General features: G+C 44.0%; 2 protein-coding genes across 5 annotated transcripts in view; one reads left to right on the top strand and one right to left on the bottom strand.

Moving 5' to 3' along the window:
* The first annotated feature begins 2,343 nt into the window (after positions 1-2,343).
* STEAP3 (STEAP3 metalloreductase) overlaps positions 2,344-24,489 on the top strand; it is a 28,863-nt gene continuing 6,717 nt past the window's right edge. The window contains exons 1-4 of one of the 2 annotated variants that reach the window (XM_083710699.1): positions 2,344-2,442; positions 17,047-17,541; positions 18,427-18,954; positions 22,486-22,647. In XM_083710699.1, the coding sequence (XP_083566825.1) occupies positions 17,056-17,541; positions 18,427-18,954; positions 22,486-22,647 (1,176 nt within the window). In that variant the 5' untranslated portion in view covers positions 2,344-2,442; positions 17,047-17,055. Of the gene's footprint in view, positions 2,443-14,696; positions 14,842-17,046; positions 17,542-18,426; positions 18,955-22,485; positions 22,648-24,489 lie in introns of those variants that run through there. The other variant, XM_083710700.1, reaches the window with a different exon arrangement.
* Positions 18,934-24,489, bottom strand: part of LOC310832905 (UPF0538 protein C2orf76 homolog) — a 30,037-nt gene continuing 24,481 nt past the window's right edge. For all 3 annotated transcript variants that reach the window (XM_083715234.1, XM_083715232.1, XM_083715235.1), the window contains one exon: positions 18,934-19,002. In XM_083715234.1, the coding sequence (XP_083571360.1) occupies positions 18,951-19,002 (52 nt within the window). In that variant the 3' untranslated portion in view covers positions 18,934-18,950. The remainder of the gene's footprint in view (positions 19,003-24,489) is intronic.

Raw genomic sequence — 24,489 nt, 5'->3', positions numbered from 1 at the left:
GTGGGTTTATTCAAACTGGATTTCACATATAATCAGCTCCCTACTCCTTTGCCTCTAAAATACTTTCAGCTTTGGGTTTAGAAAAGACTGTACCATGTCAGACCACAGATGAAGCAGGAGTAATCACATTTTTTTTAATACTCTTCTATGTAAATATCCCTTGGAAATATATATATATATATATATATATATATATATATATATATATATGTAATTTAAAAGCTAGCACATCAAGGAGAAAGGTTCTCTCCCCGATGTGCTAGCTTTCTTACTTGCAGGGAGATGTCACCAAAATGAATGCATTCACAATTATTATCTCCAGCCTGAAACCTGAAGTGACCTCCCCCCCAATTCTGTCACCTCATATCTCTGCCACCTCATTCCGCTGCATGTATAGACCAAGCCTTGGAGTGCAAGTGCCTTTGGAGATTTCAGTGCATTGCTTGCACACAAGTACAACCAAGTCTTTCACCACTTTGCAGTGTGTGTCCGTAAATGTTTGACAGTGTTTTCTCCTGACTTTGTAGAGAACAGTTCTACATTTTACACAGGAGGTGGTAGAATGCTGGACATATTTTTAAATACTCCACATTTAGGGCAGCCACTTATGCATCACCAGAAAAAGAGGACAAAAGGCTTTGCATAAAATTTGCACTTGCCGAGTCAGTTTTGCACATACTAATTGATACATTTAGATGCACATTTAGAAACAATGACTACAATCTAAGTAGAAATAAAATACAGTTCCCCATAGGAAAGAAGACTGTGAAGAAGCAACTTGATTGGTCAGCTGTCCAGCAATTCCACAGATGGAGGCAGCAATACTTCTGAATCCCAGGAGAGGAGAGTGCTCTTGTGTTCGAATCCTGCTTGCTGGCTTTCCCCAGGCAACTGTTCAGCCACTGTAAGAATAGGATGCTGGGCCAGATGGGCCATTGGCCTGATTCACTAAGCTCTTCTTATGCCCTTAGCTCCTGTTCTTACTTCTTTGGGTTTAGCAGCTTTATCCTGGCTTGGACCAGACAGCCCTACAATAAAGCAAAACACATGGTCTCATATCAATTGTAAAAATACCTGGCGCATGGCCCCTTTAAGAGACCAACTCTTGGACAGCTGAAAAGGTTTGATTGCTGCTCTGTGCAGACTCTCGGGCCTTATGACAAATCAACTTTATTTAGCCGCTAACTCACCTTGTGGTGCTGAGAACAATGCCTTGACATTTTTTGTTTCCAAAGCAAAACTCTCTGCATGTAGTAAACAGGAAAAACAGCTATGCTAAATATATCACCAAATGATACTGGCATTATTCCTTGATCAAGAAAAACCGCTGCCACTTTGCAGCCAAGCTGGTGCCTTGCTTTCCTTAGGGTCACATCAGCGAGGCCTCTTGTCATCTGGGCAACCCAGGACCTACACACACACACTGCCCAGGCTTGCACCCTGGGGATGGCACTTCAGTGCTACTAACACAGCCGTTTGACTTCACCCCAGAGGCACACCCTATTGTTGATGCCAACATCGACCAAAACTAAGGCCCTCTTAAAGGTAAAGGTAAAGCACCCCTGACAGTTAAGTTCAGTCGCATATAGGCTGTTTTTCCGGGTCATGTGGCCAGCATGACTAAGCCGCTTCTGGCACAACGGAACAGCGAAACCAGAGCAATGCATGGAAATGCCGTTTACCTTCCCGCTGGAGCAGTACCTATTTATCTATTCACACTTTTTGGCATACTTTCGAACTGGTAGGTTGACAGGAGCTGGGACCGAGCAACAGGAGCTCACCCCATCGCCGGGATTCAAACTGCTGGCCTTCTGATCGGCAAGCCCAAGAGGCTCAGTGGTTTAGACCACATCGCCACCCGCATCCCTTAAGGCCCTCTTATGTTGTCCCAAACCTAGGAAAGTGGAAGCTAAGGCAAATGCTTCAACAGGAGAGCCACCTGTGGTCCACAAAGATGTTGCACAATGTCACAACGGTGTGTTCCTCCATGTACCCCCAAATCCACCTGGGGCAGTGCCTGGGACCTGCTGAAGCTACCCCACGTTACCCTGGTCCTATATGGCTTTAGGAAGCTTTCTTGCTAGAGGACTGCTCCTGCGTTGTGGCTTGTTGGCGTTGTGGCTTGTTGCTGCTGCTGTCACCACCGACCAAGCTAGGGCTGCATCTGGGTGGGTGGGTCTGGCACGATATGTCTGCACAGAGAGATGCCCAAAGCCACAACGCGCCACAGCCTGGCCTGGATAAGGAGAGGCGAGGCAGGTCGACTCCTCACGCGAAGCAAAGGCGGGGAAGGGAGGGAGGCTGGAGGGAAGCGGGCGGGCGGGCGGGCGGGCAGGCGAGGGAGGGAGGGAAGAGGCGGAGTCCCGCGCTTACTCCATTACGCTCCGAGCGCCCATAAACCAGCCTGCGTGCTCTTGCTCGCTGCCCGGGGCCCGAGGAGCGGTGAGTAAACAGCCCCAGGTGGCGAGGCGGCTGGGGAGCCGAGCGCGCACCGAGAGCGCAGCGCGACTCCGGCTGAATCCCATTTGCTGGTCGCAGGTGTCAAGGAGGAACTCGGGCGGGGGGGAGAGGACGCGGAACTGGATCGCCGTCCGCAGAGGGGAGCGGGCTTGCGCTCCCGGGACTCGGCAAGGAAGGGCGCGGAGACCCGGGGAGGCTCCGGGCCGCCCCAAAAGGCGCCTGCCTGCGCGCAGAGAGCTCTTTCTGCGCGCCCCTCTCTCTCTCTGGTAAGAGGCAGGCCTCAAAGTAGGGTCTCTCCTCCTTGGCCTTTCCGAAGCCCACAGGCCAAATACCCAATCCATGATTCTCTGAAAACACCGTTTGTTTTTAAGGGGGTGGGGTGGATAAGTGCGCGCGCGAAGGACACGGCCAATTTCCTCTTGACCACCTCGGCTGCATTTGCTCGCCCGTCTCCCTTGCCCCGTTCAGCCCCGCCGCCTCCGAGTTGTGTTTGTTTAGTATCGCATTGTAGAAATAGGCTCCGAAAGGTGGTGTCCTCGGGGTCAGTAGTTCACGGTTGGCGTCCCCACCCTTCCCTCTGTTACAAAGGCATGGGTACTTTGTCGTTTCCCACCCCAGAGGAGCTCCCATAGAAAGGAGGCCCTTTCCCTGTCCGCCCCACGCCCCATGAAGATTTAGTATAGCATGCATAGGAAGGATGTCTTGAAAACCTGAATGAGAGGGGAGCATCCGGGCTTGCTCCGCTTTCTGGTGTGTGTGTGTATAGATATGATTGCTTTCTGACAGTGATTTTTTTCTTTAAAAAAATGTTTAGGGGTACTCTCGTTTTCCTACTTATATTGAAATACTGCCCCTCAATGAGGCCAAACTTAGATTCACAAAATGTTTAGGGGTATGCGGCCCCCCAGGAAAAAAAGTACTGCTCTCTGATAATGTTCTGATTAAGACTTCCAGGACTGTCTCGTTGAACTCAATGGTACTTGCTTCCGAGTAAATGGGATCATGCTGTTAACATCACATGTGGCCAAGGCTGCATGCACACGCTACATTTAAAGCACACCCTAACCCAAGAACTGGGAACTATAGTTTACCCTTCATGTAGCCTAGCACCCTTAAACTACAGTTCCCAGGATTCTTGAGGGGTGTCTTAAATGCATGGTATGTACAGTCTTAGGGACATTTGTTCTGTAGGCCCACTGATAAGCAAGTGTTGGGTGGGGTGGGTTGTGTTATCTCTTCAGACCCTTGAACTACAAAAGTTACTAGCCTGCAAAAAAAGAGATATGTTACTAGCCTGCTGGAGCTCTGTTGTCCCTCTTCTCCAAGCCCACCCTGGCCCTGGAACTTCTGTTTCTGTTCCAGCCACCTGCATGCATTTCTTGTTTACAGCCAACGGAGAGACCTTGCTCTGTTCACACATCTTAAACCCCAGTAATTCAAGTTCAGCAGAAACATCATCTGCAAAGTACTCCTCTTCTGTCTCCTCCATACTACCAAAGCAGTAGGTAGTAAATGCTTTACAGTCATACCTTGGGTTACAGCCGCTTCAGGTTGTGTCTTTTCAGGTTACGGACCGCCGAAACCCAGAAGTACCGGAATGAGCTACTTCCGGGTTTTGGCGGTCGCGCATGCGCAGAAGCACTAAATTGTGCTTTGTGCGTGCGCAGAAACGCCGAATCGCAACCTGCGCATGCGCAGATGTGGGTTGCGAACGCTGCTGGTTGCGAACGTGCATCCCGCACAAATCACGTTCGCAACCTGAGCGTCCACTGTACTGTGTAAATTACTGCTGGAGGAAACCACAGCTGATTGAAGGATAAATGTGAATGCATTTTAGTAAGAGTTATCGGGTCATGCATTGGGGTTGGTTCTGATACACTTTACTGAATCCCATTTGCTCAGAAGTAAGCCCTACTGGATCCAGTGAGACCAACTCCCAACACTTAGGATTGCAACCTGTGGGCATAGAGGTCTTCCATGCTAATTCCAGCTCTGCGTAAAAAAAAAAAAAAAAAAGCTCTGACCTTGCATATGGTCGCTATTCTCGGTCAGTGTGTTTCTGGTTTCGAATTTCTAGAGAGCCAAGTGTGTTAATCTGCTGCAGTAGAAACAACAACAGAATCCTGTAGCACCTTGAAAGACTAAGGCTAAGATCCTGCTCTCACAGAAGCAGTTTTCAGCAACTTGCCCTGTAGCTTCCTGTGCTCCCTGGAAATCTGCTCCGGAAACCTGGGGAGGGGACCCTCTGGAACAACATTGAGGTGGGGTAATACAGAGGGGCTGCAAGGTGTCCACAGAGGGCTTATGCCACAATAAATCAGTTTGTCTTTAAGGTGCCATGAGACTATTGGTATCGGTTGATAATTGTGCCATTCTCTATTGCCAATTCTTAATGCCTCTTAATTTTTCTGGAGGTGTTGTGGAAATGCTGTAATGTTATCAGCACTTCTGTCCCATGATCAGAGTTAAGGACACTTCCAGATGACCTGTTTGTCAAGCATTCATCCTGATTTTGCACCACATTTGTGGGAAAGCTAGGTGCCATTGTGCCAAATTTCCAGTGCATTTCCCCATCACTTTTCTTATCACAAAAAGTCCAGCTTGGGGGTGGGAAGTGGATATGTTGTGCACAGCCTCCCAATCAATTATAATTCGTGTGCTGAATTTGCCAGTATGTGGCTAAGTCTCACCCCAAAGTAGCGACTCTCTGGAAAGGGCCTTTAGCCCACATTGTGTGTGTGCATGTGCATGTGGGGGAGGGGGAGAAGCCAGTGATGTTTCACTTTGCAGATGATGTTTCTGCTGAACTTGAATTACTGGGGTTTAAGATGCTTCGCTTCACCCAGGTAATAATGAAGAATGAGACATTAAGGGTTTGGTGTGGTTTCACATAGCAGAATGCTAAATGAATGTTAAAAATGAAGATGGCGCTTGAGTTTTCATCCCTTTTCTTCCCAGGTTTGCTTTTGCTGCTTTGAAAGTATTAACATAAATACAGGAGAAGAAGAAACTTGACTAAAGAAAAAGTGGCCACTCTGATGAGGAAGGGCTTCACGCTTTGAGTTTCAGAGCGGAGAAAGGGAGAGAGAAGCCTTTAGGTTTTCTTAGTTGTTAGGGTATATCAGAAGGGTTCTCCTGCATGTACCAATTCAAGGTTTTGGTATTTTATGGAAGTACCTGAACAGTTTTGATACCCCAGCAGTGAGTGAAGCAGCTAGGCCCCAGGATCTTCATTATACCTAGGTTCGACAGTGTTCACTCTTCGTTGAGCATTTGTTCGGATTTGTTTGTGGGGAGGTTGTACAAAAGTAGACGTTTGTCCTGATTTGCCTGCATGGAGCATATACATCTTCCTGTCAATTGGTCATTCATCCCATGTTGCCTGTGCATTTCCATGTCACCTTCCTAACTGCAAAAAGCCCACTGTGTTTTCTTTTAAGTGGATATGTTGTGACAAAGTACTTCACTTCACTTTAATTGCTCAGACATAAATTTCCAGTGTGTGAGTGAATCCATCTTGCAAAAGTTCTTATAGGCTAAACTAGAGGCAACCTACATCTGATTCCATAGCATCCTCCAAAGTGTTGGTGCTGATCTCAGCCCTGTAGACCCGAAGGAGCATCTCCACCCCCATCATTCAGCCCAGACACTAAGATCTAGTTCTGAGGGCCTTCTGGCAGTTCCCTCACGGCGAGAAGTGAGGTTACAGGGAACCAGGCAGAGGGCTTTTTCGGTAGTGGCACACACCCTCCCATCAGATGTCAAGGAGATACACAACCTTTAGAAGACATCTGAAGGCAGCTCTGTACAGGGAACATTTTATTGCTGGGTGTTTTATTATGTTTCTGTATATGCTGGAAGCTGCTCAAAGTGGCTGGGGCAACCCAGTCAGATGGGTGGGGTACAAATAATAATAATAATAATAATAATCCTGCATGTAGGGGAGCCTTCAAATTACTTTAGGGCAGCTGAGAAGTTTTCTTGCCCAATTAAATAAAAGAAAACGTGCATCTCTTCACTGGTTGTGGTGGTGTTTGTGCAGGAGAACTTGCCAGTGGACTGTGGACCTAGTGCTTGGCTGTTTGTGGTTGGAGTCAGTCAGGGTCGTAATCTTCCAAAATGTACTGATGTTCCGGAAATTGAGAAAGGGGATTGGAAGCAATATCAAATATTGATTTTGGTGCTTGTGTGAGTATATAAGGTCAGGTAAGATCAAATCCTGAATGCAGCAAGCTGTTAGGTGACAGAAAGTTAATGAATGCATCAAATATGGCATCTGTTTGTACAAGACCCCCCCCCACACACACACACCTTTTGTCCTTGCTGGTGCACACACATTTATTACAGGAATATGAGCCCTTCTCCTAAGAACATTTAAATTGCTTTCAGAATACAATGTATGCATTGAAATATGCCACTTCCTGGCGTGGCCAAACATGCTGGGAAAGGAGGTGTAGTTTATAGTATCAAAATTCCTGCAAAGCTTTTTTTTCCTCCTTTTAAAAAAAAAAGATTTAAGAATGACACTAAGACTCTTTGTGCTGCTTGTTGTAGCAGATACCAATTTGGTGGTGCAGTTTTATATGCCATAATTGCATACAACAAAAACTGAAGGGGAAAAAATCCCCAAGATTGAGTGAATTATGCAACAACAAAAACGTAGGAAAATATGCATTATAGATGCCAGTTGTTTAGTCTAGCATTCAAGAATGCCTTGACTTTGCCCTTGAACATCTCCAGTAAGAGACTAAATGGAAATAATCTTGATCAAAGGTTCTCAAAGCGTGTCGTGCCAGCATCTGCTAAGCATTTTTATATGAAAAAAATCACATCTCCAAAAATATAATTACGAGGAAATAGAATCCAACAGATGTGCAATGGTCATTATCTTTTCAGGTCTGGCAGTAGGGTAGGCAGATTATGGAAAACAAACAGGAGAATGAACAAAACACACTGTAGCCAGAAATACTATGCAGTATTTAAGGTAAAGGTACCCCTGACCATTAGGTCCAGTCATGGATGACTCTGGGGTTGCACGCTCATCTCGCTCTATAGGCCGAGGGAGCCAGTGTTTATCCGCAGACAGCTTCCAGGTCATGTGACCAGCATGACTAAGCCATTTCTGGCGAACCAGAGCAGCGCACGGAAATGCCTTTTACCTTCCCGCTGAAGCGGTACCTATTTATCTACTTCCACTTGACGTGCTTTTGAACTGCTAGGTGGGCAGGAGCTGGGACTGTGCAGTAAATAAACATGATATATTTCAGCCACATCACAAATTGCATGCAATAGAATAGTATCAAAACATTATCTGGGAGAAAACTTACAGATAAAAATAAAAGAAGCATTATATTTTAAAAGCCAAAAATTGCAAATATAATAGTTTGAAATTCAGTTAAGTCTATCTAGGCGTAAGTCCTATTAAGGCTGCAGTTCCATAGACACTTACTTGGGAGAAAACTGCACTGAGTGCCATGGGCCTTACTCCCTGAGTAAGCATACATAGGATTGCAGAGTCAGTAATCTAATGAAGAAACAATCTTCTGTGATGTTTTTTCCCAGTGGGAGAAGCCTGTTTCAACCCAAATTCTTTCTCATGGAGCTTTTGCTTCATTTCATGTGTGCAAGGCAACATTCAAACATGTAGCCCTTTAAGAGCTGAGGGAAATCTCTTTTGTAAACCTGTAACAACCTTTCTGGCCTCCTTGCTTTGTATCTAAGCAAACAACACAGTGTTGCAGGTGAGTTCTAAACAAGACTGTAGAAAGAAGTTTTTAAAAATAAATAAAAAGAAGGCGGGGGACCATTTCAAAGTATTCATAGTAGTAACTAAGTACCAAACAGGAAAGTTAAAAAGTTGAAAATACCCATTTTCTGGAACTACCAATAAGCTCTACTAGAAAATAGAGGCTCCTGATGTTCTCAGAAGTGACTGTTAATGCCAAAAAGGGGCAGGCAGCCTTTGCATGTCACTCAGAGTGCATGTAGGAAAGTTGGTGCAAAAGGAGTCATGAGAGAGCACAGCTAACCACAACCACCTTTCTAGAAAAGTAGGGCAGCAAATGTGCAGAGAACCAGGGTTGGAGTAATGGTTAGAACATTGGACTAAGATTCAGGAAGACGTGGGTTCAAATCCCGCCCACCCCACTGCCATGAAGCTCATTGGGTAACCTTGGACCAGCCCCTATCTCTCAGCCTAGCCTACTTTGCAGGGTTCTTGTGAGGCAAAATGCAGGGCTGTATACACACATGCCGTCCTAAGCTCGTTTGGAAAAGGGTGGGATGTGCATTTAAACAATAATAGTTTAAAATAAAAATACATCTGTTCCAGTATAAACTTGGTGATTTTGTGCAATAATTAATTCGGCCACTTGCCCAGCCAGGTTTCATTTCTATTTATTTAACTTTCAGCATTTTATTAGTGTTGTGGTTTGGTAGTCATTTCATTAAAGAACATTTTCATATACAGCTCTATGCTATATTTGTAATGACTAAACCGCTTCTGACACAATGGAACACCGTGACAGAAGCCAGAGAGCACGGAAACGCCATTTACCTTCCCGCCGTAGTGATATCTATTTATCTACTTGCACTGGCATGCTTTCAAAGTGCTAGGTAAGCAGGAGCTGGGACAGAGCAACAGAAGCTTCCCCCGTCACAGGGATTTGAGCCGCGGACCACCTGATCTGGCAAGCCCAAGAGGCTCAGTGGTTTAGATTACAGAGCCACCCACATCCCTTGCTGGCCACATGACCCGGAAAGCTGTCTGTGGACAAATGCCGGCTCCCTTGGCCTGAAAGCAAGATGAGCACCACAACCCCAGAGTCTCCTTCGACTGCACTTAATCGTACAGGGGTACTTTATCTTATATTTGTAATGAATAATAATAATAAAAACCTTCAGCAACAATGTGACCACTGCAGTCAGCAAACCCGTATAGATCCAAAAACAAAACATCCTGAACATGGCCATCTCAGGAGCAAAGCTGAGCCCAACTGGCTGTTGTCAGTGGGAGCTCAGTGCACATGCATTGTTTCTTCCATTGTTTCTTCCAGTAGGTTTCGTTAAAAGATAGTGACTGGCTCAAAGTCACCCAGTGAGCTTCACATCTGAGTGGAGATTTGAACCCAGCATCCCCAGTTCAAGTCCAATACACTGATTACTACACCACACCTGCTCAATGACAATAATAATAATAATAATAATAATAATAATAATAATAATAATAATAATTTATTATTTATACTCTGCCTATCTGGGGGTAGTTTCCCCAGCCACTCTGGGCAGCTCCCAACAGAGTAATAATAAGAAGAAGAGAAAGCAAGCAAGCAATAAAACATTAAAAACTTCCCTTACAGCTAGCTCCACAACCCTCTATGCTGTTTCCTGTCCCCATTCTCCACCTAAATTCATCTCACATTCTCTTCTCTAATTCCGTTCACCTCCTTCATGGCCTGCAGCCTTGTGTGTCTTTGGAGAGAGATTCTAAAATTATTGCAAAGTCTTTGTTTCCAAAGTAGACTAAATAAGGCATAGTGAGTGCAAGTGTGCTTAATTATCATAGTGATAATGATAGGCTTGACTTTGGATATTTATCTTTAGCATTGCCTCTTGTGAAACACAGCTTCAGAAAATAATTCGCAATGCAAATTTCTGGAAACAATTAAACTTCCAATCCCGTTTCTGCGAACTTGTGTGTGTGTAAATATATATTCACATGGTGGGGGGAGGGAAGGAAGTGCTTGACTCCCTTGCCACAAAAACTGTAAATTTGCATTATTTGTTAGGCTAAAATCATGGTTGATCATCAAAAGTGATTAGGGATTGGGTAATGGTAGCAAAAAGCAACAGGAGATGTGAGTAGTAAATGTCACCTCTTATTAATAGGAAAGAATTAACTTTGTTTACTGGCGGTTGTTTGGCATAGGCACTGGGCAAGTTTCCAGAGGCCTGACAGGTAGGATTTAAGGTTAATTAAGCCTCGGTTACTTGATTGCCTATCATGAGTAGGGGCTTCTGGCATGCTAAATGCAATCAACCATCCACTGGTCATGTTATGTCATGCATCTAGAATGGTGAGGTCCATTTCCACAAATCTCTGGCTCTACCTAATAAGTGCTATCTGACCAAAGAGGCTTCTAGCCCCCCCAAAAAACTATTGATTGCTGAGTGGGCCCATATTGATTCATAGCCTGCCTTAGTTACCTTTACAAACAAAGACTCCAAGGGACACAGTACAATTTCTAGGTTTTCTTGATCATCACAACAACCCTGTGAAGTTTCAAATAGCTGAACAATTCAAAAACTTAAAATTGTAGTAATATATATTAGCTGCTTTCTCTTTTAAATCAGTGGAGGTTTTTATTGCAATCTCTTATTCTGCTGCTTTTTAGTGATGGCTCTGATTTTTAGGGTTTTTAAAATTTGCTATTAGTTTTATTTATTGTAATGCTTTAAATGAATAAAATTGGCAGTATTAAAAGCAACTGGTCCCAATAAAATCAATATTGTTTTTAAAAAAGAAAGGCAATCAGCAAGCAAATTTTTTTTCAAACAGGTATCTTTTAACTTGCCATTCATCTTTGAAAGGACAACAGAGGAAAGAGGCTGCACACACCTCTTGCAGAGAAATAGGAAGATAAACTAGCCTCAGTGAAGGATATAATTTGTAGCCGGTCCTCATCATTAGTGCATCTCAAATGCTGGGGAGGATCACGTAGATTACATGAGTCTTTGCCAACCTGGCGCCCTCCAGATGTTTTTGACTATAACTTCCATCAGCCAAAGCCAGCACAGTTATGTCGGCTGTGGTGTTGATGAGAGTTGTGGTCAAAAGCATTTAGAGGTCACCAGCTTGGCAAAAGTCTGGGCTAAAAGGAATGCAGAAACAAAATAAAATCAGAGAGCAGCAACAGCGGCAATGGTTTAAAAGATTAATGGATATATTTCATGGCATAGTTAATCTCATAATTGGCCCTGATTGCTATGCTAGGTTCTTCTGTGGCAAATCTTTGTGGAATCATAACATTCTTGGCATGATGGCGGAAGCCATTGTGGTGGGTCTGCAAGTCAACAAGAGCCTCTTTTAAGACCTTTCCTGTATGTTCATTGACCACAGTGCCCTGTTGCGCTAGCAGGACTTAGTGTGCTGGCTTCTGCTAGCGCAACAACAAAGTTGAATCTGGCCCATTGGCAGTGATGGTATCAAATGTGAACACCTGTTATGCATAGACAAGCAAACAAATCTCTGGCAATTATTATCAAAACAACCTTTAACATTTTCAGACTTTCCAAAGAAAGAGTTCTTTAAAAAAACAAATCTATTATCGCCAGGTATTTGAGTAGTTAATGGAATTTGAGAGGTATTTTGCTGGTCAGTAAATGCATATTTAAATGTACACAAGAAATGCTTATGACCCTTACACAACCATATTCCACAATTAAACTGCAACAGCAATTATTGTGCTGTCTGGGAGAAGCATCACATTTTCTGAACTGGAAAATAAAGTCTTTTGACTGCTTGGAAAAATGAGACTTCCTTGAAGCAGTCTATATGGAAACTGTTTGCTAGAAATAAAAGACAAATGTGTGAAAAAAGGTCTTAAAGAGCCCTTAGATAATCAGCCATTAGCTTTTCATAGTTGTGAGTGAGGAGCCAGGGCTTCCTGCACTGCGGTCAAAAAAGGCTGTTGCTATTTGTGGTGTCTATTAGGATATTGGGAATCTTACAGATGGCCATGATGTTACTCTGCCTACTTTATAGCGTCTATAGTCTTAAGAACCTGATTCAGCTAAGCCCTTGCGATTCAATCCCAAGGGGATTCAGTTATGCTCTTAGTGTCTTAGTGTTAAATACATGCTTAAGTAGAATGCTGAGTCAAACTCCTTGACTTTTATCTGCTCTACAAAAATAACTATATTTATACACAGTTGGTTATGTAATATGCCTTCTGGGCTGGATGCTGTGCTCCAGCAACAGAACATATGATCTATACTAGGGTTTCAGTGTTGGAGCAAAAGGGTTGTTTGTCCTTTTGCTTAGACACCAAGAACTGGTTCTGTCTCCTGCATTAGGTAAAGGTAGGCAAAGGACCCCTGGATGGTTAAATCCAGTCAGGCAACTATGGGGTGCAGCACTCATTTCTCTTACCAGGTCGAGGGAGCCAGCGTTTGTCTAGACAGCTTTCCGGGTCATGTGGCCAGCATCACTAAACCATTTCTGGTGCAACGGAACACTGTGATGGAAGCCAGAGCGCATGGAAACGCCGTTTACCTTCCCGCCGCAACAGTACCAATTTATCTACTTGCACTGGCATGCTTTTGAACTGCTAGGTTGGCAGAAGCTGGGACAGAGCAACAGAAGTTCACCCCATCCCACAGATTTGAACTGCTGACCTTCCAATCGGCAAGCCAAGAGGCTCAGTGGTTTATACCACTGCGCCACTCGCACCCCTATGGCAATGGTGCCATGGTGGCAGCAATTGACTCTGCTCAGTTAAAGCCCATGTACAGTATTTCCCCATGGATTTGCTCCATGCTGGTTTTATTGGGCAAGAACAGGACACACAAGCCTCTCCCAGACTGGAGAGCTGCCCTATAGGAGAAGAGTGGGAAAGCCCTTCACTAAATACAACACAGCTGTACAAGAACGTAGGCTTAAAGTTACACTATCAAATTCTAATGTAATTATATTCTTTATTACGAAATGGATTCATGCAGGTCATTCCATTATTGCACTGGAGGAGTAACTGCATTCAGAAAATCCTGCAAACTGCGTTTTTTATTATAGCAAATAAAGGCATCATATTAACTCACATGCTGACTTCTTCCAGTTCTCAAGCTTGGCAAACAGAGATGTTTAAGGTACAGGCTCTTCGCAATCATGTATTATTTTTAAATATCTCTCCTGTAGCTATGGGGGCAAGGGAGGTAGCTATGCACAATGTATCATGTGTGGCAATTGTGTTGGACTTCCTTCTAGATGTTGTAGCCTAGCTTTGGAAGCCCCTCATGTCCCAGAAAGAGAAATCGGAACAGCACATTTTCTTGCCCTGAAGCACAAAATACGTATTGGGCAAATCACATTCCCAATTTTTGGCACTCTCAAGACATGTAGGTGGCTGCCTCCCTCCCACTCTCATGCTGCAATCTTATGCAGAGTACAATTGCCTGGGAGTACACCCTACTGAGCACAGAGGGACTTACTTCCAAAGATACATGCAAAGGATCATACCGTCAGTTTCCTAACTTTCAAAAGAGGTTGACAGGAGCCTTTGCCTTACTGTTAATTTTGCCTCGCATACTGCTGGTTGTGATGCCAGTAAAAGGTACCATGACTGACACTCACCTTCGTAAATTTGTCTTGCTAGATATTACTGCTGCTGCTACTGCTATATCGGAGGTGTGCTTAACCTGTCCTGGAAACCAAGCCGTTAGTGTTGCCTCTCCAGCACTCATGAATCCATTACCAGCTGAAATCAGACAGGCACTGAGTGTGTGGTGTTGTGTAGACACCTGCTAAAGACATTTCTGTTTGGGAAGGCTTTCCCTGAGGTGCAACTCAGTCATTTACGGAAGATCAATTTTATATTTGAGGAAATGTTTCATGTTTTTTTAAGTGTTTGCATGGGTGGCTTTATTGGTCTAGAATTCGTAGAATTGATTTTGTTCTTACAAGTTCGTGTTCCTGTGTTTTAATTCTGTTTAACAGTGTACTCCACTTTGATGGGTTTGTGCCATGAAATGGTCTCTACATTTTAATAATAATAATAATAATAATAATAATAATAATAATAATAATATCCCAGCTTTCTTACAAGGAGCTCAGTGTGGCATCCTTGTTTTTCCCCTTCCCTATTTTATGCTCACAGCGATAGTGTGAAGTAGCATAGACTGAAAGATGGTAAGTGGCCCAAGGTCACCCACTGAGGTTCATGGCTGTGTGGGGATTTGAACCCTGGCCTCTCACATCCTAGTCCAATGCTCTAAACATGACAACACAGTAGCTCTACTTTTCCTCTACGCCGGTGGTGGTGCTGAGATATATATGATTTCTGCTTAGCATCTTTGCTGCGGTAACTGCAAATTGTATGCAGATGGGTCAGGTTTATTAACTTTCTTTCTGGATGGTGAGACTCTTGGGATATCTTGTGGAGCTGGAGACAAAAAAAGAGTCTTTGATTAAAAGGTCTCTGTCTTACCAAAATCTGTTCAGTTCACAGCAGGGATGTGGCACCTGCTCAGTTCTTCTGAGAGAAGCCTCTCCAGATCTGAGGAAGGAATTAAATGACTTTGTTTCCCTCATAATGAAGCAGCTGCAGGAAGTTTTTGGGGGCCCACTTTTTTAAAAGAAAAATTGGTTAAAACTGACGTTTATTTTAGGTGCCAATGTTCTTCTTATTTTCCTATCTTCCTTTAATGATGACTAATTGCACAGTCCTGAGACCAAATAAATATGTATAGAACTGAGTAATTAATATAGTGCCCAAATTTATACCAGATGTGTTGAAAAATTAAAATGTAAATTTTAAAATGACATGATTAAATGAGAGCCTATCCACTTATCTGCAGCCTTTTAAAAAGAATAATAAAGCAGTGCACATTTTATTTCCTTCTGACCAGTGCCCTGACATTAAAGAAACTCTCGGTCAGGAGTAGAATTAAGCAGGGCTGCTTGCAAATTGGTAAATCAATTTCGCCACCTCTTTGACTTGAAGAGGAGTAGAAATTGCTGTCCTTGGGATATGGGTTAGGAATTCAGCATACTTTTCAACCAGCAGTACGGCTGCCTCTCAAACTGGCAACATTGGATGAGAGCTGTTCCTGGTTGCATTGAGGTTGAAGTTATTTCCACTGCTCTTAAGAATAAGTGCCAATTATGGGAAGGAGAAACAAGAGCAGAGTACGTATGTATGACCAGTCCCAGATAAACATTACATGTGAATCAGCAAAATAAGGTTTTGGACCACCAATGATGCATACTTTAGCTCTTACCAGCCATTCTGCTAGACCACACTGTTTCTTAAACAATCATCTTACAACTTGGCTTAATCGCCTTGAGCTCATGATAGCGCAGTATTTAAAACAAGGGAGTTTGTTTAATCCACCTTTAATTACAGAGGCCATGCCTGTTCATCTCCTTTAAAGCACCTTGGCTTGACTTACATTTTTTCAACCATTGAATTGTCAGTGTTTGTGCAAGCCACATCATCCATCAATTTGCCCCGTGAAAAACAAAACAAAAACCTGCTTCTCTCAAAACTTTGCAAACACATCTTTCTTCCGTTTCTGAAAGGCACTTAATTACAGAATATAAATGCCAAGCTATGAAAGAGAGCAGAGCAGTTTGCTGCTCCTTAGGGAGAACGTAACTGTGCTTTTGCAGTGCTGTGGGCCCATTGTGAGAGAAGTTGCCAGGGGGAAAAAACCTACCTTGATGTGTAAAATATTAATATATCTTTATTTCACTCGCTCAGAAATGCATTTCTCTTTGTTTTGAGACAGGTATGAAGAACTTGTGGGCCCTCCAGATGTTGTAGGACTATGCCTTCTGTCACCATCCCAGACCATTGGCCATGCTCGATGGGGTACATCAACATCTGGAGGATCTCAAATTCTTCACCTTTGCTTTAAGACTACTTCTTACTTACAATGCAGCTCAAACGAATAAATAACCCAAGTGACCTTTCATAGCCTGACTCAAGCTTTGTCTACTCCTGTGTTCCTTCAAAGGCAAAAACTTAACATGTGTCTGCAACTGCACTATTCTCACACGTATGTTGGGCAGAGCAATAGAAACTATGTCACTCAACCCTCTTATGGTAGCTACCTCACTCTTGTGACTGCTACCTCAAGGCTGTTTGCATCAGAGCAGCAAAAAGCACTGGTCCATCTTATCCATATGTTCATGAGTGTGAGAACTTTCCTAAATATTTATTCCAGAGTAAAACACATAGATTAAGGTAGGGCTGAGTGAAGCCTAAAGATGCCAAGAAAACAATGTGTTGGAGGATGGAAGAGATTCTTCCCAAGCCTGAATATGTGAACAAAAAAAAGGTGGTTAAAATTAATTCAGGCTAAGCTAATCTACTCGAAGCAATTATGATAATATGGCATAAGGCTGCAATTCTAACCCCAGCTGTTTATCTTGAGTCCTGAAATATAGACATACATTCACTTACTAGTTAGGAATAAGAGACCACCCGTTTACAGATTTCCTGTTAAGCTCTAAAATGTTATTTGTTTTGTTTGTTTGCAAAATTATATCCCACCCTTCGCTGTCAAACCAAACGGCATGAAACCAATCAATAAACATTGAAACATGCAATTCGCTACATAAATCATTCCATCTGTCAGCATACTACTAGATAGACCAGGGCTCCTAAATCAGAAGGTCTGGAGAAAAGGGTGGACTTCCAGCTGGCCCCAAAAGATGGCCAATGGTGGTGCCAGCTAGACTTCAGGGGGAAAAGAGATTCTGCAACTGGTCCCAGAAGAAATTCCACAACTTTCATACAAAGTGGGGTGAAAGGAAGGTGCCATTTTCAGCCAGGTATCTGATGCGACTTTGTGTTTTGTTTGCTTTAGCTTATCGTGATGCCGGAGGGTGACATGGCCAAGCCACTCCTCGGCCGACAAAATGTGGAAAGTAATGCAAGCCTCATCGCAGCCACTGGTAACACGACGGTGGGGATCCTGGGCAGTGGTGACTTTGCACGCTCCTTGTCTATGCGCCTGGTGTGCTCAGGTTTCAAAGTGGTGATTGGAAGCCGGAACCCAAAGCGCAATGCCACCCTCTTTCCATCAGCAGCTGAAGTAACTTTCCAGGCAGATGCTATAAAGAAGACAGATATTATCTTTGTGGCGGTTTTCAGAGAACATTACACCACACTCTGCGACCTCAGCGATGAGCTGTCTGGCAAAATCCTGGTGGATGTCAGCAACAACGATGAAATCAACCATCACAAAGAATCAAATGCTGAGTATTTGGCGTCACTTTTCCCATCATGCACTGTTGTCAAAGGATTTAATGTCATCTCAGCGTGGACGTTACAGTCAGGCCCAAGGGACGGGAATAAGCAGGTACTGTTCTGATATATCGGTTGTGTGTATACATCCAGACCTGTCACACTTGGAGAGAAAGAAATTATGGTGGGAGGGAGGGAGAAAACATGGCTAAAAATGCAGTTACAATACATTTTTCTCATACCTGTGATGAGGGCTCTTTGCAGTTTGGAGATATCTTGTACACAGCCTGCTGCCTTGCATACACCTCAGCAAAACCCCAAAACTCTCAGCTTCCTTTAAAGTAAAACACTAAATTCTGGGTCTCAGAGTTGCGAGAGCCATGATTTTTATGCAAATGGATTGATTATCTGATTGAGTCAAACAGAATTAATTCAAGCAATCAATTAAGCTGTCTTTATATTAGCAGTTCGAAAGCACGTCAAAGTGCAAGTAGATAAATAGGTACCACTCCAGCGGGAAGGTAAACGGCGTTTCCGTGCGCTGCTCTGGTTTGCCAGAAGTGGCTTAGTCATGCTGGCCACATGACTTCCGGAAGCTGTACGCCGGCTCCCTCAGCCAATAAAACGAGATGAGCGCCGCAACCCCAGAGTCGGTCATGACTGGACCTAATGGTCAGGGGTCCCTTTACCTTTTATAATCTAGTGACAGCCCTTGTGAAACAAAAACCAAAAAAAGCCACCCTCTCTGGTATTCAGGTTCTCTAGGAGTCTGGGTCATAGCCTACAACGTACCTCAAAATTCAAGAAACTTGGGAAGAGGAAGTACATATGAGTCAACAGAGACAAAGGTGCACACATGAAATGCTCAGGTGTGTCTGTATTATTGCTTTGTATGGCACTCGCCATGCCATCGCTCGTCGTCCTTCCCTTGAACCCCGTACCTGTGCTCCTGGTCTCTGCTTGCCAGTCGCTGCCATCACATGTCCTCTGTTTCCTGCAGGTCTTCATATGCTCCAACAACCAAGAAGCCAAGCGTGCCATTGCTGAAATTGCTCACATGCTGGGCTTCACCCCGGTGGACATGGGCTCCTTGTGCTCAGCTCGTGAGATTGAGAATATTCCGCTGCGGCTTCTCCCTGCCTGGAAGATCCCCGTCTTCTTGGCCCTGGGTCTCTTTCTCTGCTTCTACACATACAACTTCATCCGGCAAGTTTTGCACCCTTACATCCGGGAGCAAAAGAACAAGTTTTACAAGATCCCTGTGGAGGTCGTCAACACCACGTTGCCTTGCGTCGCCTACGTCATGCTATCCCTCGTCTACCTGCCTGGAGTGCTGGCGGCCATTTTCCAGCTCTACCGCTGCACCAAGTATAGGCGGTTCCCTGACTGGCTTGACCAGTGGCTGCAGCACAGGAAGCAGATAGGGCTGCTAAGCTTTTTCTGTGCAGCCCTGCACGCTGTGTACAGCTTGTGCCTACCCATGCGGCGGTCCCATCGTTACTCGTTGCTCAGAGATGCTGTCAGTCAGGTACTGTACTTCCAATTCTTTGGAATGCTGGTACGTGGTCTGTTCTGTCTGCAAATGATGTGGGTGTAAAAAAAAATGCTGGTGATCTTAGCTCGTCCCTAAGATCAGCCTCCATACCTGAGGACTGGAAAGTGGTCAATTTAGCACCATTTAAATAAATAAAAAAGCAATTTGGGTCAGAGAAGATTTTGGGAAATTACAGGGCAGGTAGCTTAACATCTGAACCAGGATAAGGGGTGGAAAGCATTATTAAAGCTAAAATTACCAAGCACATAGTCTTGCATAGTTTCTGCAAAGTTAAGTCTTGTCTCGAGTGTGTCAAATAAGTATATGGATAAGGGTAATCCAGCAGACACTGTGTACTTGAACTTTCAAACAGCTTTTCATTCTGCCCCCTCACCAAAGTCACTTTATGGTCCTTTTATGGATCAGTAACTGGCTAAAGAACAGGAAGCAGAGAGTAGGACTAAACTGACAGTTAAGACAGTGGAGGGATTTAAGTAGTCAGTACTGGGACCAGTGCTTTTAACTTGTTCACAAATGATCTAGAGTTGCTGTTGTTGTTTCTACCCCATCCATCTGGCTGGGTTTCCCCAGCCACTCTGGGCAGCTTTCAACAGAACATTAAAAACAGAATAAAACTTCAAACATTAAAAACTTCCCTAAACAAGGCTGCCTTCAGATGTCTTCTAAAAGTCAGATACTTGTTTATTTCCTTGACATCTGATGGGAGGGCGTTCCACGGGGTGGGCGCCACTACCGAGAAGACCCTCTGCCTGGTTAGAGGTGATTAGTAAGGTGGCCAAGTTTGCTGATGACACCAAATTGTTTAGGCTGGGTAAGAACAAAACAGGTTTGAAAGGAGCTGCAGAAAGATATTTCCAAACAGGGCAAATGAGCAGTAAAATTGGCAAATGCAATTCAACGTAAACAAGTGTAACTTCACATGTACACTAATGGGGTTCTGAGCTAGATACGCCTGACCATCGTGATCTTGGGATCACGATGGATAGCTTGATGAAAATGTCAACCCCACTGTGTGTACTAGCTGTGAAAAAGGCAAATTCCCTCATTAGGAAAATAAGCTGCCATTATCATAGTGTGTTATACAAATCTATGCTGCGGCTGCACTTGTAATACTGTCTATAGTTCTGGTCTCCACACCTCCCAAAGGATACAGTGGTACTTCTGGTTATGTACTTAATTTGTTCCAGAGGTTCTTTCTTAACCTGAAACTGTTCTTAACCTGAAGCAGCACTTTAGCTAATGGGGCCTCCTGCTGCCGCGCAATTTCTGTTCTCATCCTGAAGCAAAGTACTTAACCCGAGGTAATATTTCTGGGTTAGTGGAGTATGTAACCTGAAGCATATGTAACCTGAGGTACCACAGTATTGTACAGCTGGGGGGGTGGGGAAGGTACAGAAAAGGGCAATCAAAATTACCAAGGGCCTGGAGCGACTCTCCTTTGGAGTAAAGGTTGGAATGTTTGCGGCTTTTTCATTTTAGGGGGGGGAAGGCAAGAAAGGGTGGACGTTGCAGAGGTGTATAAAACCATTCCTGATGTGAGGAAAGTGGACACACACACACAAACTATGGAATTCATTATCACAAGGTATAGAAATGGCCACCAATTTGGACGGCTTAAAAAGAGAATTAGACAGATTGATCAAAGATAAGGCTACCAGTGACAATGAATCATGCTGACTGCATACTAACCCCCCGTATCAGAGACTGTCTGCCTCTTAAGTAGCAGTTGCTGGAGATCATAAATTGGAGAGTGCTGTTGTCGCCAATGTCCTGCTTATGGGGCTTCTCATGAGCAGCTGATGGACCACTCCGGAAAACAGGATGCTGGATGAAACGGGCCTTTTGTCTAATAGCAGAGATCTTCTCTGCTTTTGCAGCTAGTGGAAATATATTCCACATTAGCATTTTTAGACTCACAGCCTAAGAAATACTGATGAATGCAAGATGCCGCAATGAGTTAGCACTTTTCAGTTTTTTTATTCCTGCTAATATTGTCTGAGCCTCCTTCCCGATCACCTTGCTGTATTCGGTGCAAGGGATGCAGTCCCCCAACAGCCTCTTAATTCCAGCTGCATTTATTTCTCTTCTGTGATTCTTGTAAATAAATCCCTTGCAAGCCGTTGATGCCCATTTCCCTCTTTTCTTGCGTTGTTTCTTTCTTTTTTTTTCCCCCCTGAGCAACATCCTTGCTTCATGAATCGCATTGATTTTAATGGAATAAATGGCTGGGTCTAAGTGTCAGTCTCTGTAATATAGTACAAATCCCATTTCTTTTTTTCCATTAGCCTGAACGCTTCTCTCCTAAATGCACTTAAACCAAATCCCATTAAGCCCTGAGCAGTCAAGTATTCAGAGAGCGACACTTGTGGACTTAGCTCGAAACTGGAGCTGATTTCACATATTAATTGCAGCCTTCGATGGCAAAGCATGGTCTGATCATGGAGGTGCCAAGTTATTGGCAAGCCCTGCAGAGGTCAGCGAGAAATTGTGGCTGATACAACAGAGGTGTTGTGTATTTGACATTCTCTGGTCCAAGAGGTGGGAAGACAGTCTGCTGTGAACAGGGCTGCACACTTCTGGAAGGAGCAGGTCTGTAGCTTCCTCCAGTGGAGTCGCTGGAGGATCTCTGTGGCTAGGAATGCCTGTTTCCAGTTACCTGGCTGCTGCATTTTGGACCAGCTGAAGTTTCCTAGTTGACCAGCTACAGCGCTTTGGAACAGAAGCGAAGCCACTGAAACTTCCAGCTTGAATTGTTGCAACATGCTGCAAGTGGGGCTGGCCTTGAAAACAACTAGGAAATTTCAGCTGGTCCAAAACGCAGCAGCCAGGTTACGGGATTGGCTTCCATTTAGAACACACATAAACCCCTATATCCTTTTAAATGTGTTGTGGACGGGGGGGGGGGTGTTTTTATTAAGTATTTTGTGTTCTTTTCCTTTGTATTTTAATGTTGTGAACTGCCCTGTGATCTTCGGATGAAGTTAATTTAATTGTTTAATAAATAAAATAAATGTCCAGACCCAATTCGGTCCCCAAAATGTCTGAAAGGCTACCTCCTTTCTCAGAGACCCCCTCAAGTGTTAAGATCAGATTACCTTCTTGATAATTCCACCATCCTCGGTAGTGTGGCAGCACAGGAGAGGGTATTCTTTGTGGCAGTTGCAAAATATAACTTGTAAATGGTGATGGCAGCGATGGATGAAATATAAGGTTGCTGGATGGACAACACTGGTGCAAACTCATTTTATCCAGGAGTGGAGGCAGGGTGCACCAGCAGCAGATAGAGGCCAATGGCAGAATTAAATGCCTAGACTGGAATGGGAGTTAGCCATGTGCTGGTGCAGAAGAATTTAATCATTGCCACCTTTGACAGAAGGGCCACCAGGCGGCTGCTGTTAAAGAAAAGAAACCCCATGAAAATGCTTCATGGGTACAGAGCGAACTGTGTGTATCTTTTAAACCCTCTTTTGTTGCTCCTACACACCTTTGCTCTTGTTCCTTCAGGTGGAGAAGAAAACAGATCCATGGGTAGAGGAGGAAGTCTGGCGGATGGAGATGTACATCTCTTTTGGCATCATGGCCTTGGGCTTGCTGTCTTTGCTTGCCATAACCTCACTTCCTTCCATCTCCAACTCTCTCAACTGGAGGGAATTCAGTTTCATTCAGGTAAGTGCTGCAATTCAAGGGTTTTTAGAGAGGGAGGAAGACAGTTCTCAGGGCCAAACCAGACACAACAATGCTGTGGTTCACATAAAAAGCAAGGGATGTTTTTCTAATCTCATTCCAGTGCAGGGTGGCTGGAGAAAACTTTCCTTTTCTTGTTTTCACCGTAAAACAAGTAAAAGTAATGAAAGTAGTTCAGAAGATTGAAAAGAAGGGTCAAGAGCTGTTTTAGCCATGCCCAACATTAAAGCATTTGAACAACCCCTTGGTTTCTCAAGCCATTTGCTGCTGCTGTTTGAGAAGTACAAGCCCTAAGTTCCTCTGGTGCACAGGATGAGTGTTGGGGTTCTTTGGACCTCAGACAATTCTGCAGCATAGATTTGACACTTAAAAACTGATTTGCGGCTGCCACCCCATATTAAATATAGAAAATATCAGCACAAAATACGTTCAATACTAGTTCAAATCCATTTTTTTTATTTTCCTTTTCATTTTGTCATTTGCTATTTGTTTCTCTACATTGCATTACCCTAACAAAGGACTTTGTTGTTCCTCTGCCCCCCAGTGGTGAAAGTTTGTGTTTGTGTGTGTAAAAACTACTGGTAGTTTAGAAGATCTCTACTAGGACATGCATGTTGTAAAACGACATCAATAATTTATTTTCCATGCATGTGTATTAGGATACAGTCCACTGCACACTTGCTTAATAATAAGCCCTACTGAATCCAATGGCCATTTACTTCTGACCAAATATCCATAGGATTGTGCTGCTCTTTATTTTAAAGGAAGCCATTGGACTAAGACAATGGTCTGGATACTGAATTGCCCTTCCATAAACAGAAGGGACTCCCAAATCAACAATTCTTCCTGTTAGAAGAAAGAGGTTAGGGGTTGGAGAGAGGGGAGAGGCCATTTACGTACATCAATTCCCCTGCAGCGCCCAGCACATACCCCAAGCTGTTCTGGAGCGTCCCCTCTATACTGTACTCTGGAGTGGATTTGCAGAGGACATACAGTGGGAACCTGCAAAAAAATCACCGCCGCCAGCAGCAGGATCTCATGAGCAGAGTTCCACTCTCAGGAACTTAGGATCCATGCCAAGGACTCATCAGAAGCAAATCGCTGGAAAGTATCCTGCTCCAGTCATTGTATCTATTTTAGGCTGAATTTTAGCTGCCTGAGTTTTGCTCACTTATAAGAAAAGAAAGGCTTGTGTTACAGTTGTTCCATACCTATAGTTAGAGTGGTTTGTGTTAAAACTGCTTCACTGTGGTGGTGGTTGCATAAAGGGAGCTGTAAACTTTTACAAATCATTACTTAAAATGGACCTGATTACTTTGTGCCAGCCTTTGACCAGGAATGTAAATGTGAGGACAGCTCATCTGATCAGGCCAATCCGCTGTGAGAGTCTGGGAATTTGAAAAGAGTAGCTTCATTCTGCCCAAGTAAAATGCCCTAGAACAGGGGTCAGCAAACTTTTTCAGCAGGGGGCCAGTTCACTGTCCCTCAGACCTTGTGGAGGGCCAGACTATATTGGGGGGGGGGTAATGAATGAATTCCTATGCCCCACAAATAACCCAGAGATGCATTTAAAATAAAAAGGCACATTCTACTAATGTAAAAACACGCTGATTCCTGGAACGTCCATGGGCCGGATTTAGAAGGCGATTGGGCCGTATCTGGCCCCTGGGCCTTAGTTTGCCTACCCATGCCCTAGAAGCTCATATATTCCCATCAACAGAATCTGGCCTAATAATAACAACAACAACAACAACAACAACAACAACAAAAATGTCAGCATGACCCATTTTAGCTCCTATCCCACTCAAATTAGTTATAACTACA

This window comes from Podarcis gaigeae, assembly GCF_964106915.1.
Source record: "Podarcis gaigeae genome assembly, chromosome: 1".
Classification (NCBI taxonomy): Eukaryota; Metazoa; Chordata; class Lepidosauria; order Squamata; family Lacertidae; genus Podarcis; species Podarcis gaigeae.
The sequence above is the reverse complement of the archived record's forward strand: the minus strand, read 5'-3'. Positions and strand labels throughout refer to the sequence as shown.